Source organism: Argiope bruennichi, chromosome 5 (genome assembly GCF_947563725.1).
Source record: "Argiope bruennichi chromosome 5, qqArgBrue1.1, whole genome shotgun sequence".
Classification (NCBI taxonomy): Eukaryota; Metazoa; Arthropoda; class Arachnida; order Araneae; family Araneidae; genus Argiope; species Argiope bruennichi.
In genome coordinates, this window is record NC_079155.1 from 22,184,262 (window position 1) to 22,200,634 (window position 16,373).

At 31.4% G+C, this 16,373-nt stretch overlaps 1 protein-coding gene across 4 annotated transcripts in view; it reads left to right on the forward strand.

The window, feature by feature from the left end:
* LOC129968752 (retinal-binding protein-like) overlaps positions 1 to 15,823 on the forward strand; it is a 50,095-nt gene extending 34,272 nt beyond the window's left edge. For all 4 annotated transcript variants that reach the window (XM_056082970.1, XM_056082968.1, XM_056082969.1 and 1 more), the window contains 4 exons: positions 2,751 to 2,837; positions 9,384 to 9,490; positions 11,365 to 11,677; positions 13,961 to 15,823. In XM_056082970.1, coding sequence (XP_055938945.1) covers positions 2,751 to 2,837; positions 9,384 to 9,490; positions 11,365 to 11,677; positions 13,961 to 14,061 — 608 coding nt within the window. In that variant the 3' untranslated portion in view covers positions 14,062 to 15,823. The remainder of the gene's footprint in view (positions 1 to 2,750; positions 2,838 to 9,383; positions 9,491 to 11,364; positions 11,678 to 13,960) is intronic.
* Positions 15,824 to 16,373: the final 550 nt, after the last annotated feature.

Below are 16,373 nucleotides of genomic sequence, written 5' to 3' on the forward strand. Positions count from 1 at the left end.
TCTAAAAGCGACAAAATTCTAGAATTCTGTCAAATCTTGAACGAAATCCAATAACAGTAAGCCTGTCGGAGTAATAGGCCTAGTACACATGCAAAATATGACTACGAAACATTAATCAGTATATAGATTAAATTAAGTATACAGATTTAAGATCTAAACTGCAAATGCGTATTATATTTGGAAACAAATCTATCAAGGTATGGACTAACTGCCTTGCGGTATGATTGCATGCATATAAAATAGTTAATACTAAGTCACATTAAATTAAATAAATAAAAGTTAGAAAGCATGTTTAGTATCTAAATTGTACATTTTTTAAATCAAATTTTGAACTTAATCTGTCGAAAATTTAATCACCAGTACTAACATGGTTACACAAAAAAGTAGCGACTTAGATGAATAAAGATTGGCATGTAATTTTTTTTCACTAAAATTGTAGTTCTGTTTCAAATTTTGTTTCCTATTTGTGGACAAAAAGGAGCATTTTATTGTCTTCATTAAATTAAGAAACACAAAACTCTTGTTGGCTGAACTCTGAAAATAAAAATCTGAAACACGTCGTGTTTATGCCGAAATCAAGATCCACATGCCTGGAGAAGTTGGATAACACATTCATTCGATACTATGCCAGAAGGATTCGTAAAGACCACTCTGGCTGGTTTCCTTTAGTACCTTCCTGCAAGGTCATTTAATAACAATGCTGCCCGATTTTTCCTATTTGTTATTAACTTATGTGGTGTTTTTACCTTGCATCATAATAGATTTTCTGAATAGTGAAATATTTTACAAATAAAAAATAAAAATATCTATGCTTATAATTGTTGGTACTTTTATTTTTTATCTATACTTATAATAAAGCTCAATGTGTGTGTGTGTGTGTGTGTGTGTGTGTGTGTGTGTGTGTGTGTGTGTGTGTGTGTGTGTGTGTGTGTGCGTGTGTGTGTGTGTGTGTGTGTGTTTGTGTGTTGGCGCTCTACAGGCCAGGTCATCTGACATACAGCTATCAAATTTGGTACATGTATACCTTAGAGGTCGGGAATGTGCACCTGGGGACCCTTTTTTTGAAATTTTAATTAGAATTTTAATTATTAATTAAAAACTAACTTTCCCGCCAAAAAAATCTTCCATTTTACCCACCACCAACTTTTCCGCCAAAAAAAAAATCTTCCATTTTCCCCACCGCCAAATGAGTAAGGCTTTAGTTTTTTTTTTCTCCCAACAGTAATAAGTCTAGGGTTAACATTTTTCGGCGGACTATTTCAAACGATTCTGTCTATTTTCTTAATATTTTATGCATTTAAAATGAAACATTGTTAATTAATCCATGTTTCAGATTCATTCTGAAGTACTTTTGAATTAAAATAACACAGAATAAAGGAAATTAAAAATGTCTAATCTGCATAGCGTTACCCCAACTGGCGTAGAAAAATTCACGCATTTGCGTTACCGTAAGTGGCGAAGAAAATTCACGCATGCGCATTCTGATTGTTGCCATGACAACCGTTATCAACGGATGATTAAAATTACTTTTAGGTTAATTGCATGCTTTTGTAAGTAAACTGTATTTATGTTAGTTATATATTTTTTAAATATGCTTATAGTTTTAAGTACATCGTTTTTTAAGTAGTTTTTTTTAACCTGTTTTCAATGATTCAAATTATTTTTAGGTTAGTTGCATGCTTTTGTAATTAAATTGTATTTATGTTAGTTATATACTTTTTTGTATATGCTTATAGTTTTAAGTACATCGTTTTTTAAGTAGTTTTTTTAAACCTGTTTTCGACCGATTATTTTAAACGATTCATTTTATTTTCTTAGTGTTTGATGCATTTAAAATGAAACATTGTTAATGAATCGATCTGTTCATGATGAATCTGAGAAATTTTTGTTGACAAATTCTTGAGATATTACATAAATTAAGAAAGATATTCTTTAGTGCCCATAAAGTTTAAACGCTCAGTGACTCTATTATCAGTAATCATATTATTAAAAAAAATGCTTTGTTTCAGTAAAAAATATTATTATATTAATTGCAGGTTAATCATTTACACTTTAATTTAAAGCATAATTTCTATGAGGGGTAACAGAAAATGAGAGAGATACATATCACGCTATGACGGAAGGCCTTTATAATATTATGAGTGAATTATATGACTCTCAAAATTTGAAGTTTTAAAATATTTTGCTGAAGAATCTATTAAAGTTGGAATTGCGTAAAATATTTAGTGGTAAGACCGGTGTTTAACCCCCTGCTTGGCGAAATTTTTAAAAATCGCCAACAACGGCCTTGCGAAATGTTCAAAAGCAAAGGAGCAGATGTTCAATTATAGTGCATAATAAAGATTGCCAACTTTGGAGCGTTATCGCATCTTGGCGAAGAAGGGGGTTAAACTCCGGTTCAACCTATTTAAATATTAAAATTTAAACGAACATTAAGATTGGCGAACCTGCTGGTCGCCAAAGGCGGCTAGTTTTTAATAAATCATAAATCTTGAATGATATCTGGAATCTCTTATCCTTGATTTTGATGAATTTGAGGTAATCTTCTTACAATAATAAGCTTGGGATATGTATTATATATCATTTCACTATTTTCCATATTTAATATCATATTTTCAAATTATATTAAATGAATTTTAATTAATTTACATGTTTTTGCTTGTTATGTCCTTGCTATTTTTAGCCCCCGTCTATTAATTAAATGAATTTTAATTTATATTTTTGACTTGTTATTTCCTTGCCATTTTTAGCTCCCGCCTATTTCACATGGCTATTTGCTATATTGAAACCAATTCTTCCCATCACAGTCATTCAAAAAATTCGAATCTACGGCACAGGTAGTGTATTTCATTAATATTATTTCATATTGAATCAGAAATTGTTAAAATCTTGTTATATATGAAGAATTGTCAATAAGGAATTCACATAATTTTTACACAATATCAACAAATGCAATGTATGAGAAATGAAAGCCTTACCAATTTATTATTTTTCGTTACAACTTCAATTCATGTTGTATTTGTTTATGTTGGATCCTGTCTCATAGAACGCCGTCGGCCCATTTGAAGTCGTCGCCCAAGTTAAACTTCTGTTTTCCGTGGAATCTTTCATAGTTCCTGAAAATCAAAATGGGCCGATTCAGGGTTGTATGATAGGTTCTCCAAAATTTCTCAACCAACTCTTTGCAGTTTTCATCCCGTTTTTGCAAGATTTTGGTATGGCATTATATATACAACTCTGCTGAAACCTAAAGAATAAAAGTGACAAATACTTCATGAAAAGTAGGGTTCAATAAGAAAAAAATGTCAAGATTGATTTGTATTTCATAAAAGGTAAAAAGTTTCTACCGTTTTTTTACCTAGACCTTATTATTATGTTACTACACTGAAACTATTTTCACATGACTGTAAAATGCCTCTCTTTACTTTTAATAAAAGGCTCTTTGTTAAATTCAAATATGTTTTTTTATCTTAGATTTTGATTGAAATTCAAACCAATTTTAATTTTTCATTAGATTCCTCACTTCGCATAATTTTGTCTGTCAAGAGGAAGGCTCGGGGTTGAAATCTGAGATCGGTATGAGATTTAGTATAATGATAGTATGCATTTAGAATGTAAATCATGAAAATATTAAAATGGAATGGCCAGCCAATTTCGAGAAAATGGTCCTCAAACATTTAGGAAAGCTTATATACTGATAACTTCACTCCCGTCTCGATGATCCCGATGGCTTTGTTGTCTAGGTCCATCTCATTTGGAGAAGGTCATTATGGAAGGTTAATGCGGAATCAGGGTCTGTTCGAACCTAGCTAGGAATTTTCTCTTTTAATAACTTGTATTCAATTAAATATTTACATATACTCTTAATTAATATGTTTTTAATTTTTTTCATCCAAAATAAATATTTACAGTAGACTCCCGATTATCCGCAGGCGGGTTATCCGCGCCTGCCGCACAATGTTTTTTTTTTTTTTTTTACTGATTTTTTTTCAAAAAGGTGCAGTTTTACAGTTATGCTTTTGTAATTACATAATATATTACAGTATTAAAAAAGTACATATGTATTAATTTTTCTGTGTATCCTTGACGCCTCTCGTAAGTACAAAGCACTTTTCTGTTTTCATTAACAAAATGCATTTTAGGTTAGTTTTGAGTGATATACTAAAATATTAACCATTAGTTAAACATTTCCCGCCTTTTATTTTACGTTTTATTGTACATAAAACGATTTTTCAAAGTTGGAATGACTGTTTTCTTTTTTGCTATACCCGTTTTTAGCTTTTTTCGGATTATCCGCGATTTTTGTTATCCGCGCCACCCAATTCCGCGGATAATCGGGAGTGTACTGTATTATAAAAATACATAATAAAATTAAAATTTTAAAAGAAAAAATATAAATACAATGCCTTTTTTAAGCAAAATAAAATTATTTAAATTTAATTGTCTATAAGCATATAGTTTTAATTAATAGGCTACTTATTTTTATGTAAGGAAAATTGTTTATTCTTTTGATACTTAAATGATAATTTAATGTTTAAAGGAAAAATAATTAAAAATGTAACATTAATGGCCACAGATAATTTAACTTGTTTGCATCATTTTCAAACACTTAATTTTCAATTTCTTGGATTTTAATAATAATAAATTATCAGCTGCTCCCTTCAATTTTTGATATAAATACAATTCAACGAAGCTGTATTTATATCAAAAATTGAAAGGAGTATCTGATATTTGTTAAATATGTAAGAAAACACCCTCAATTGCAGTAATCAAAAGAAATAGTAGAGAGCAGGTTTTAATTTATTGAATGCGTAGGCAGACGGTTCAAAGCGTATTAAGTGTATACAAAATTCTTAATTAATCGAATATTAGCAAGAAATAAATTCTTGAGAAGATAATGTACACTATCAATTCTCACCACCAATTTTTAATAAGATGATGAGGTATGCATTGTATTCTGCCTAACTTTCTGATGAAAGATGCAAATATTTAATATATTTAATATTCCATATTTTTAATGCAAATGAAGTTTGTTTTCCCGCATATCTCTTAAAGAAACCTTGCTCTTGTGGACAATCATCATTTATCAGTTGTGCAAGATGTCGAAAGATATTTTGTTTCCAATGTTTTTACAATAGTTACCATTCTGATTCTTATATACAGGGTGTTTATAAAGTCCCGTACCCATTTTGATGTTTAATAACTCACAAAATAATAAAGATATAAACACACTTATGGCATTTATTGATGGAATAACTCATATATTTTCCTTTTCAGGTTTGAATATTCTTACTTTTGTAAATATCGTCTACGCGTGTGGTTAATTTCAGATAATTTCATTTTCCAGTCTAAATATCTGTACTTTTCTAAATATTGTCTGCTTATTGATTGCATTTTTCTCTCTTTTGTTTTTGGCAACTATTGCAATGTTATGTTTACTTTTGATGTGTTTGTTCCATGTAGTACTTTTGTATGTGATGTTTTATTCGAGCGGATATTAAAGAGAATGCATACACCACAAGAGAAAGCACAGATTTTATGGTGGTTCATAGAAATGAAATCGATAGTGCAAGCACAGAGAAATTTCAGAAGAATTTACCAAAAAGATCCTCCCTCCAAAAACAGCATCTCGCGGTGGAAAAAGAATTTTCTAGAAATTGGAAGTATCGAAGATAAGAAACGTTCCAGACGTCCTTGCACAAGTGATTTTGATGTTGAGCGTGTCAGAGAGACATTTTTACACAATCCTAGAATATCTGTGAGATCAGCGGCAACATAATTGGATAAGCCAATTTCGACGGTGTACAAGGTTATTAAGAAAAAATTAAGACTGCATGCATACAAAGTTCAAATTGTTAAAGTTTTGAAACCGAACGATAGGCCTAGGAGGATGGCCTTTGCAACAGATATGCTAAGGAGGATAGAAGATGCTGCTGATTTTCTGAAGAGCATAATGTTCTCCGATGAAGCATCCTTTCATGTTTCTGGCATTGTTAATCGCCATAATGTGCGCAAATGGCTCTGTGGATGCCGACGTGCTTGCCGCTACCTGGCGTGAAATGGACTATCGACTTGATATTCTCCTTGCGACGAAGGGGGCACACGTGGAAGTTCATTGACAAGGGTCATGAAACTTTTTGAGTCTATTTAACCATTTATGTTATTAATTTTAATCTATCTTTATTATTTTATGAGTTATTAAACATCAAAATGGGTCCGGGACTTTATAAACACCCTGTATAATCGAAATAAAATGCATATCGGATAATTTTTTAGAAATATTGAACAATTTTTTTACGATGTGTGTATTTATAATTAAAAATTATCATGATTTATGTTATATGTATTACTATTCTTTAAATATAAAATTAAAATTTAAGTATCAAAAGAATAAACAATCTTCCTTGCATAAAAATAAGTAGCCTATTAATTAAAACTATCTGTAAATAGTCAATTAAATTTAAATAATTTTATTTTGTTTAAAAAATGCATCTGTATTTATAATTTTTTTCTTTTAAAATTTTAAATTTATTATTATGGATTTCGATAGTAAATATTTATTTTGGATGAAAAAAAAACTAAAAACATATTAATTAAGAGTATTTGTAAATTTTTAATTGAATAAAAGTTATTAAAAAAGAAAAAAAAAATCCTAGCCAAGTTCGAACCCTAACCTTCCGCTTACGAGACAGTTACCTAGACAACCATGCCATTGGGATCATAGGAACGGGTAGCATCAGCATTCGACCAAAAGTTTGAGGACCATTTTCTCGACATTGACTGGACATTGCGTTTTAATATTTTATTGAATGAACATTCTAAATGTATATTATCATTATACAAAATCTCATCCCAATATCAGATTTCAACCGCGTGCCTCCCCTTGTGTATAATATTCATGATAAAAAGGAATTCATTTTCTTGCAATTAATTGCAAAACAGAATTTTTCTTTATGCTTTTATTAGAATGAGAATTTTTCAGATTGACATTCTTTCTGTAAATTCTAAGATCTAAAAGCCTCTTACACATGATGCAACAGGCAGATGCAATCAATCCATGCGAATCAAATCGAAACATTTTTATTCCACGATATTTTGTAGTGAAACGTTCGAAATCGATAAAGACGATATTTTCATTCATTTTGAAAAATTTAAATTATTCTTTACTGACTACAATTCCAAATTGGAAAAGCAATTTTTAGGAGAAAATAATTAATATCCAATGATGCCTGAATTTTTCTGAAACAGATTACAGAAAAATATTTTCACAATAGAGAAATTTTGATATAACAGTAGCTGCAACCAAGGTCCTTTGGTGACCGCAAATGTTTCGGAAATTTACTTTTTGGCTCATGAGATAAAACAGATGATTGAGCTTCTGAAACTCGATACACCTACACGCATTTCAATATTAAATTGTTTATAATGAAATTTTTATTCAAATTTCTAGCACAAATGCTATTTTCTTTGTGTTTTGATAAAAGAAAAGTACTGCGGTTCTCCAAAGCCCCATGGTCGCCCTCTTTAATACACAAGTAAGTCAAATCTTAAGCAATTAATGATTTTGAAATCATGCAGTTTAGTCAAAACCAAATTCCAAATTTACTTTTTATAATTATTTTCTTTGATAATTTACACAGATTTGAAAAAGGATTTTACTGAAATTTGAAAAAAACAAACGCGCAAAGATCAATTGGAATGCATTTCTGGATCAACTTTACATATGACTGCCACAAATGTTTTACGGGTGCCCCAGATGTTATGACTAAGTCTGACCCAAATGATTTACGAAAGAAGCTTCACCTGAGATTTCACATTGTTATTTGTCTGTGTATCTTCAGCCAGGATCCATTGTTTATATTGGAATTTTTCAGGGTGCATAATTTCATAGACTTGATATACACTGAAGTACCAGGAAAGCTGGTACACCAATATAATATCATGTAGAGCCCCCACGAGTACACAGAAGTGCGGCAACATGACATGGCAAGGATTCAACTAATTTGTATAGATATTCTGTAGACAGTTCACATCATGATTCCTAGGGAAAGTCCACAAAGTTATAGGAGTGCGAAGTGGTGAAGATCTCCTAAAGGCAGCATATTGCAAAACATCCCAGATATGCACGATGATGTTCATGTCAGGGGAATTAGGTGGCCAAGAGAGGGAGCGAAATTCAGAAGAGTGCTCCTCAAGCCACTCGATAGCTACTATAGACTGTGGATTGGCGTATAGCCGGTTAGAATTGATTGTCCAAGCCTGTCGGATTATACACATTGCATGAATGTATACAGGTGGTCAGAAAGGATGTAAATGTACCGCTGATTGTCATGGTCAATTCCATACGTATCAAGGGTCCCATTTCATGCCAACTGTACACACTCCATACTATCACAGAGACACCATCAGCTCAAGCAATTCCTTGTAGGCATGAGGTATACAAGGATTCATGGGAGGCATGAGGGATACAAAGATTCATGGGAGGCATGAGGGATACAAGGATTCATTTCTCCACACCCACACACGACCATCCACTGGATATAATTTGAAATGTGACTCGTCAGACCAGACAAAGTTTCCCCAATCAGTAAGAGTCCGTTGACGATGCTGGTGATCCAAGGCGAGGCTCAGAGTTTTGTACCACTGAGTCAACAACGGTGCAAGAATTGGCCAGCGGCAGCGAAATTCTATATCAATTAGGGTATGTTACACACAATACGTATACTGACGTATACTGACACTTGTTGATGGGCGTACATTCAAATCCACAGCAATTTTAGGAAGCGTTGAACGTCTATCTCGTGTGACGATTCTTTTCAGCTACGATGATCCTGTTCTGTCAAGGTCTTTTTGCGGCAGCACTGCTGTCGAGATTTTAAATTTTCCCGGAAAACTGATATTCGATGTACATCCTTGAAATGGGCGTGCATGAAAATCCAAATTCCATCGCTACTTCGGAATGCTGTGCCCCATCTCTCGTTCGCTGACAATTAGTCCCCGTTGAAAAATCACTTACATCATGATAGCCTGCCATTTTATCAGCAAGAATCGATGTAATAACCTCCTCACACATCCATTGTCTTATATATACACTGTCAACAACTTCGGGTTACGCTGATTGGTTGAACACCTCCATTATTTGCATACGACCTGCTATACCAGTTTTACCGGCTTTTCAGTGTACATCTTCTATTCTTAGTGATGTGCAACAACAGATATGGCTTTCATAACTTCTAGTTCTCAAAGATATAGAAGTATTTACACAAAACAATATTTTATGTCATACATAACATGTATTTTATGACTTTTTTCTCAAATATAATATATGGAAATAGTAAATTCTTTTCATTAAATTAATAATTATTCCATGAATTTTCATCCAGACGGTTGGAAGGAAACCTTGTTGGAATTTATCGAGGCGGATGACTTGCCAGCTTATCTCGGAGGGAACAAGAGAGATCCGGACGGAAATCCATTCTGCAAATCCTTTGTGAGTATTCACCTTAATATGAAATATCTTTCCGAATCAGCGATGAATCAGTTCCATAAGCAAATTAAAATATGGGACAGGTTTCACTTACTCATATACGAATCCCCCCCCCCCTTTCCCTGTCGGAGCACCTCGAAAAACGGATGAGTTGCTTCTGGTATGGTGATTGGAGCTCGCCACACCCTGATAGGTACATAAATAGATGGGGGATCTGGCTCTTCCCATCGATGATGGGACTTACTTCCTTCGGGAAAAGTTGCACCGTGGCCGGTGATGGCCCTTAGGATTCAAGCACAGTTCCAGTCAATGTTGCCGTTGCGGAGATCCGGTCATTCGGTTTTCTTTATCCGTATGCGTTCGAGCTGGTCGGAGAGTCAGTGATATGTACGAAATGTATGAAAAAGACAGTATTGTTATCTCAGCTGAATGTGAAAAACACATTTTAGAATACGTTTTAATCTGAGAATAATATAATTTAAATATTTTTTAAACTAGTGGGATGATATTTGGAATTTAATTACATCAAACTCATAGATTTTTGAAAAAAAAATTAACCAATTCCATTTAAAGAAATTCTAGCCTGCCTGCTTACTATCTGAGTACAGGTGAAATCGATAGCAAAAGAAAACTATATGGATGAAATCTGGTATCCTTATTTAGCGTCTAAAGTGCAGTTAAGCATCAAAATTTGGGTTTTATTTAAATGCTATAACAAAAAAACGGAGTAAATGAAATCGATAAAGGAAATTTGGTGCAGATTTTGAACATTTAAAATATGGACCTTTATCAAATGTTGAATTAAATTTATCAAATTGTTGGCATTTTGGTATTCTTTGTTTATTCTATTAAACAAACGAACCTTAAAATACACCTAGGCTTAAAAGACGAAATAGAATAAAGACAAATTAATAGCTTTTTTTTGTATTTTTTAACTCCAAGGAAAAAAAAATATTCTGCATTGGTTTTCCTCAAATATCGAATTTCGATATTTTTTAAAATACATTTTTGCATAATTTTCAACAGTAGTTTTGTTGTTGTGTAAAAATTTAATCCATTTTCAAATTACGTAATAATAAACAAAAATAATCTAGATATTAAATAAGTTTGGAAAATTACTGTAAAAAAAAGAAATTATTATATTAAAAGAAAGTGCTAATTTAAAACAAAGATAAAGGTAAGAGTAGTAAATGATTTATGACACATGGCTTATAATAAACAAAAAAATTGAGGTATTAAATAATTTTGGAAAATTGCTGGTAAAAAAAAGAAATTATTATATTAAAAGAAAGCGCTAATTTAAAACAAAGATAAAGGTAAGAGTAGTAAATGATTTATGACACATGGCTCAAACAAAGTTGAGTAATAATTCATTTGCAATGTTTCAATTAATTTTAAATTTACAAATTTATTTCTTAAAAAATCAGTTTTGTTAAAATTGGATTGTAATACATTGTTATTTTATTTGAAACATGAAAAAAATGAAGACAGGTAATTTGAAGCATTAATTGCTCCTTCTTCATGTGCATCAGAACTCCCATGAGTCTATTCGGCGATTTGTACATCTTATTTAACTCCAAAAAGCGGAAGGAAACAGAAATTCTGATTTTTGACATTTTTGCATATATTACTGATCTAAAAAAGAAAAAAAATCAAATGATGCAATTTTGTAGAGTCAAAAATTTTTTCCAAACAATGTAAAGATTTCGACAGTACTCTTTATATCTATTTTCATTTCTGAATTAAAAATAAAACACTTAAAAATTCTAATTATTACGTCTCAATGATATATTGATATGTTTAAAAATATATGTTGATCTTTTTTCAATAATTTAAAAAATAATAATATATTTTCGTTGTTGTTTTTTCCTTGAAAGATCATTCGTGGTCAACCCATTCCCAAAACTTACCAAAAACAAAGAAGAAACAGAGAATTAGTTTTACAGTCTGATGTTGAAAAACTCACTGTGTTGCCATTCTCCAAAGAAGAAATAACTGTCCAGGTGGAAGAGAAGGAATCGTATCTCGAGTGGGAATTTGAAACAAAGGACAGAGACATCGATTTCTCTTTGTTCTTCAGAGGGGAATCCCTGGAAACCTTTGAAACTGTCGAACTCATCCCTAAAGAAAGAATAGATACAAGCGATGAACCTGAGAAAGGGTGTTTTCTATGTGAAAAAACAGGCAAATGTAAGTAGATTTCCATTTTTATATTCTAATTTTTTTCCCCTTCTTCTTTAACATTTTTCAAAAAATTGTAAAACTGAATTTGTCGTTATCTAGAAGAAATTATACATTTAAAATAGTTGATAAAATCAAAGAATTAATCCTTGAATCATAATCATTGTTATTTTTTTTATTTACTTTGAAAGTTAATGATATCTAAACACATAATTAATGATCGTCTGTCCCCTTCTAACCATCATTTTCTCAAAATTAAATATCAGTATAAACTTTAGTTTCATTAACTGTACCAATTTCGGTGATTGATTTTGATAATTTTTCTACAAGGGTAGTTATTAAGAAGTTCTCTTTTTTTAATTAAGGTGCTATTTAAAATGGAGTTTTCATTTATTGTGATAAAATATTGTTTATCAAAGTCCATTCGCATTGATAAATTAATAATAATAATATCAGTTATCAGTATCTGGTCAAGTTAATTATTAAATGTAATGGGAATAAAACTGAAATTTAATAAAAAGGAAAATTAACATAGAGACAAACTTTTATTAAATTCAAATTAACACAAAAACAAATGCCGTTCAATAGAATAAAACAATTTATTTTGTTTTATGACGCACCGATCATTATGAAAAAAAAAATTGGAATTATTAATTTTTTGGAAAAATTTTATTAAAATTGCGAATTTGGTCTTTGCAAGAAATTTAAAGATTTTTATCAAATTTTGAACAAAATCCATCTAGAGTAAATCTGTCTGTCCGACTTCCGTGTACAAGTGAACATAATTGCTATAAAATGTAAAGTTAGATAAAATTTGATAAGTAGATTTAACATGTCTATTATAAACACGTATCTTACTAGGAATAAATACGTTGAAAGAGTGACGTACGTTTGATACGTTTGAGATACGTTTGGTTGTCATACGGTTGTTGTTTGATACATAAGATTGAGATACGTTTGGTCTGCCATTTCGCATGAATGTAAATCCAATAATTCAAAAATGGAAAGAATAAGTATAATTTGGTATATAATCTTGAAAATGTATTTGCAGTTCTATACCAAATTGTGATTCCAATCAGTTTATAAGATGTCTCAAATATATATTTGTTTTTCGTGCACTTTTATTTATCAACCATATGTTAGAGAATAATCACCAAATATCGCAAACTTAACTTCAAAGGCTTAGTATTTAACTTGCAGACTTCTTTCAAATTTTGAACCAAATTATTAGAAGAATGACATCTGTCGTATTGTACATTCCCTTGCATGTAAGCGCGATACCTCAAAAATGCAATAACTCAATAAATAAGATTTGGTATGTGATGTTGTGACTAAAATTACAATTTTATGTCAAATTTTGGTTTTATATGGGAGAAATAAGTATTAAATTTCCATAATGCACATAAAATTTTCTAGACTTGTGTATTAACTGCATATCGGCGATTAATCGCCAAAAAAATCGCTGAAAATTGTATGCTAGATTGAATAGAAATGCTCAATCCAAGACATGGATTCATTATACATAACCACTGTTTACCAATGTCGTGCTATTAGTACAAAAGTATTGATTTCTTTAATATTCTAGGTAGAGCAAAATTCTCAAATGTACAAAAAAAAATTGTTTGTTTATGTTATTGATGGCTTTGGTCAAAATTAACAATTTTATGCGGGAGTGGTCGATAACGCCTTTATTTAGCCTCAACCAAGGAAATTTTGAGAAACTACTCCCGCTGGCTTTAATATTAATGTAACAATGTTAAATTGGTAAAGATAATTTCTAGATAACAAAATAAAATGGATATAATATGCATAAAAAAGATGGAGTTAAATAAAACGTCAGAAAGAAACTATGTCAGAATTAACCCGCCTACCAGTTAGTTCTCTTGGATGTTTTATGACTGCCTTCAAGACAGTCTTTAATATGAAACTAAGATTGAATCCTAAGGCTCATTACAGGAAACGGTACATTTCTTCCCGTTAAAGATGCGTCTCGTCATTTCATTGAAGGTAACTCGTTCCCACACCCGCAATAGGTTCATATATGAAGTATGAATAACCAACTTACAAGAAGGCTTCTTATCCTCATATATGAGATGCATCCTGTTGAGACACACTTAGTAGGAAAGAAATGTCGAATAATAAATTCTTGAAATTCAACACATCGTCTGCAACATGACTAAAAGAATAAATATTCTTTAACTTTTTACTGTTTTTTATTTGTTTTGTATATGTTTTTCCGTTTTTCATGTAAACAAAATAGATCACTAATATTGAGGTTCCATTTTCTTTCAGATACAATTGTTTTCGATAATTCTTACAGCTGGCTTCACTCTAAAGAAGTATACTACAGAATTGGAATAAAGAGTCCGAAGAACAATGAATTATTCAAATAGAAATGATATGCATCCTAGAGTTATCCCAGGATTTGTCCTGAAACTTATAGTTAAAAAAATGCACTTTATTAAAGAATTGATGCAGACTGACATCAGGAACATAATCGAACAAAACTAATACAATCGATTTATCGATTTCTTTGAACTGTGATATCAATGTATTGTAGTTTATGTATTAACTTATATAAAATATTTACTCTAATCCTAATTGAATGACGGATGGGTATTTATTTTCTGTTGTAAAACTTCTCTAAAGGCTCTAAATTTCCAATTTTTATTAATAATTTTATCGACAACCTATTTATAAAGCAACGTTTCAAATAATGAAGGCTCCACTTTAGAGATCCCAATTGGCACAAAATGCCCAACGACTTTGTTGCGATATCTTTCAAATATTTGCCAGCATTCAGAATATCGAAAAACATCGGGGGAATTGGAGAGGTTCGATAATGATGACGGACCTTTTTTGTATTTTAAAGATTTTATTGTTTCTCCGCTTTCGGGATTTGGTTTGAGCCTTGCCTTTCGGCTTGCTGCTTCGTCGATGATGTTACAAAGACTGATGGTTTTTTACATATACCGCTAGAGGGCATTACAAGTGAGAGGTGGGGCAACATGCTTACGTAACAGGAATATCGCTCAATATCTTGAGCTAATTGAGACTAAAACAGTCTCAACAATGAAGTTATGACTATCACTGTTTTAGACGAGATTTAACCATTTTAATGATAACTTGGAACAAGATCATCAAATCAGTGCATAGCGCTTTCTCTACGCCACCGTTAAAGGTTTAAAATAATGAAATTCAAATCTTTTTGAATCAATTTTGGTTTTTCTTTAATTTAAAATCATACTTTATCTACAATATTTTGCTGATTATGAGTAATAAAATCTAGAATTATGTAAAAAAAAAAAAAAAAAAATCAGCATTGACATTTTTTATCTGTGCATCTAATGACTCAAATAATTTATTTCTCAAATGATTTTGAACATTTTGCATTCTGAAGTGGATAACTATGTCGGATGGCTTAGAAAACACCTTGTCCCAAAAATAAATAATTAATTTTGAAGGTACGATATTCAAGTGCTTCCTTTTAATTACATCCGATGTAGATCATCTGAGGTGCCAACTGCTGTAGGCAAAGTTAACTAAATCTGCAATTTGATGGGATACAATCGCTTTATTTTCCCAACTGGTGGCTGGAAAAAGTATATTTTTATCGTATTTATCTTTTTTTCTTGTCGTTGTTGTTTGTTTGTTTTCAAAAATCCATCGGTCATTTTTGGAATACCCAGTAGCTACTGGAATACGATAAAAGTGGATCCCTTATAATGTATGCATCAGTCATATTTAAATAAAAAAATCAGCTGCAGACGTTTTCACATATGCAAAAAGTTTTTATTATGTAACTTAGTTTATTGGTGACGAACGTGGCGACTTTGAGAACAAAAATGAAGGCGTCTGAATATTCAAGAATGCTGGCTATATTTCCATTAGAACTCGAGCTCCAGCGTTTTCTCTGGAGTATTCGATGCCCTGCCACGGAAACTATAAATCCAGAGGCACGCAGACGAGACAAGCAGCATTCGAGTCCAGAGTAATTGTTGAGCGAAATCTCTAAGTTGAGAGTTGATATTCCGTGTGTTCTGTCTGAGCACTTTAAGCTGTCCCAGTTGCCTAATGTTGGCAACAAGTGCTGTTTTTGTGTATGTTTCGACTCTGTTTTATACTCTGTATTCATTCTTTCGTGTAGAATAAAGAGTCTTGTACCATACTTTGTCTGCTGCATTCCTTCACCTTACAATTACTGGATGCATTTTTTTTTCCCTGGAATTAATATTGTTTTTTTATTCTAATGATCAGATGAAAAAACGAAAAAAAAGAGAGAGAGAGAGAACATAAATTAGAATGCAACCTCAACAGATAAATTAGAAAATATAACATCTTAAATTAGAACTTGTTTAACAAAACTTACAATAAACTAATGACTTCCACGATTTAGAAGGAAATATGAAGTAGAAAATAATTTGAAGCAATTTTAAAAAAAGAGAGATTGGTAACATCTTTCATTCTCAGCTCTTAAGAATGGTTCATTGGAAAAAACTTAACAACTTCTATTCTTCAAACTTTTTTTTAAAGAAGAACGAGAAAAAATAAACTTCAGATGACAAAAAAAAATACATCAGTAGATTGTATTAAATAACAATTTATTGTAGTACTAGTTACCATTGGCAACCAACTGGGTCCCCGGGACACATTCGTTATATTAAATTTCAGTTAAATTGTTTAGTTAAAATTCCATGTCCATCAT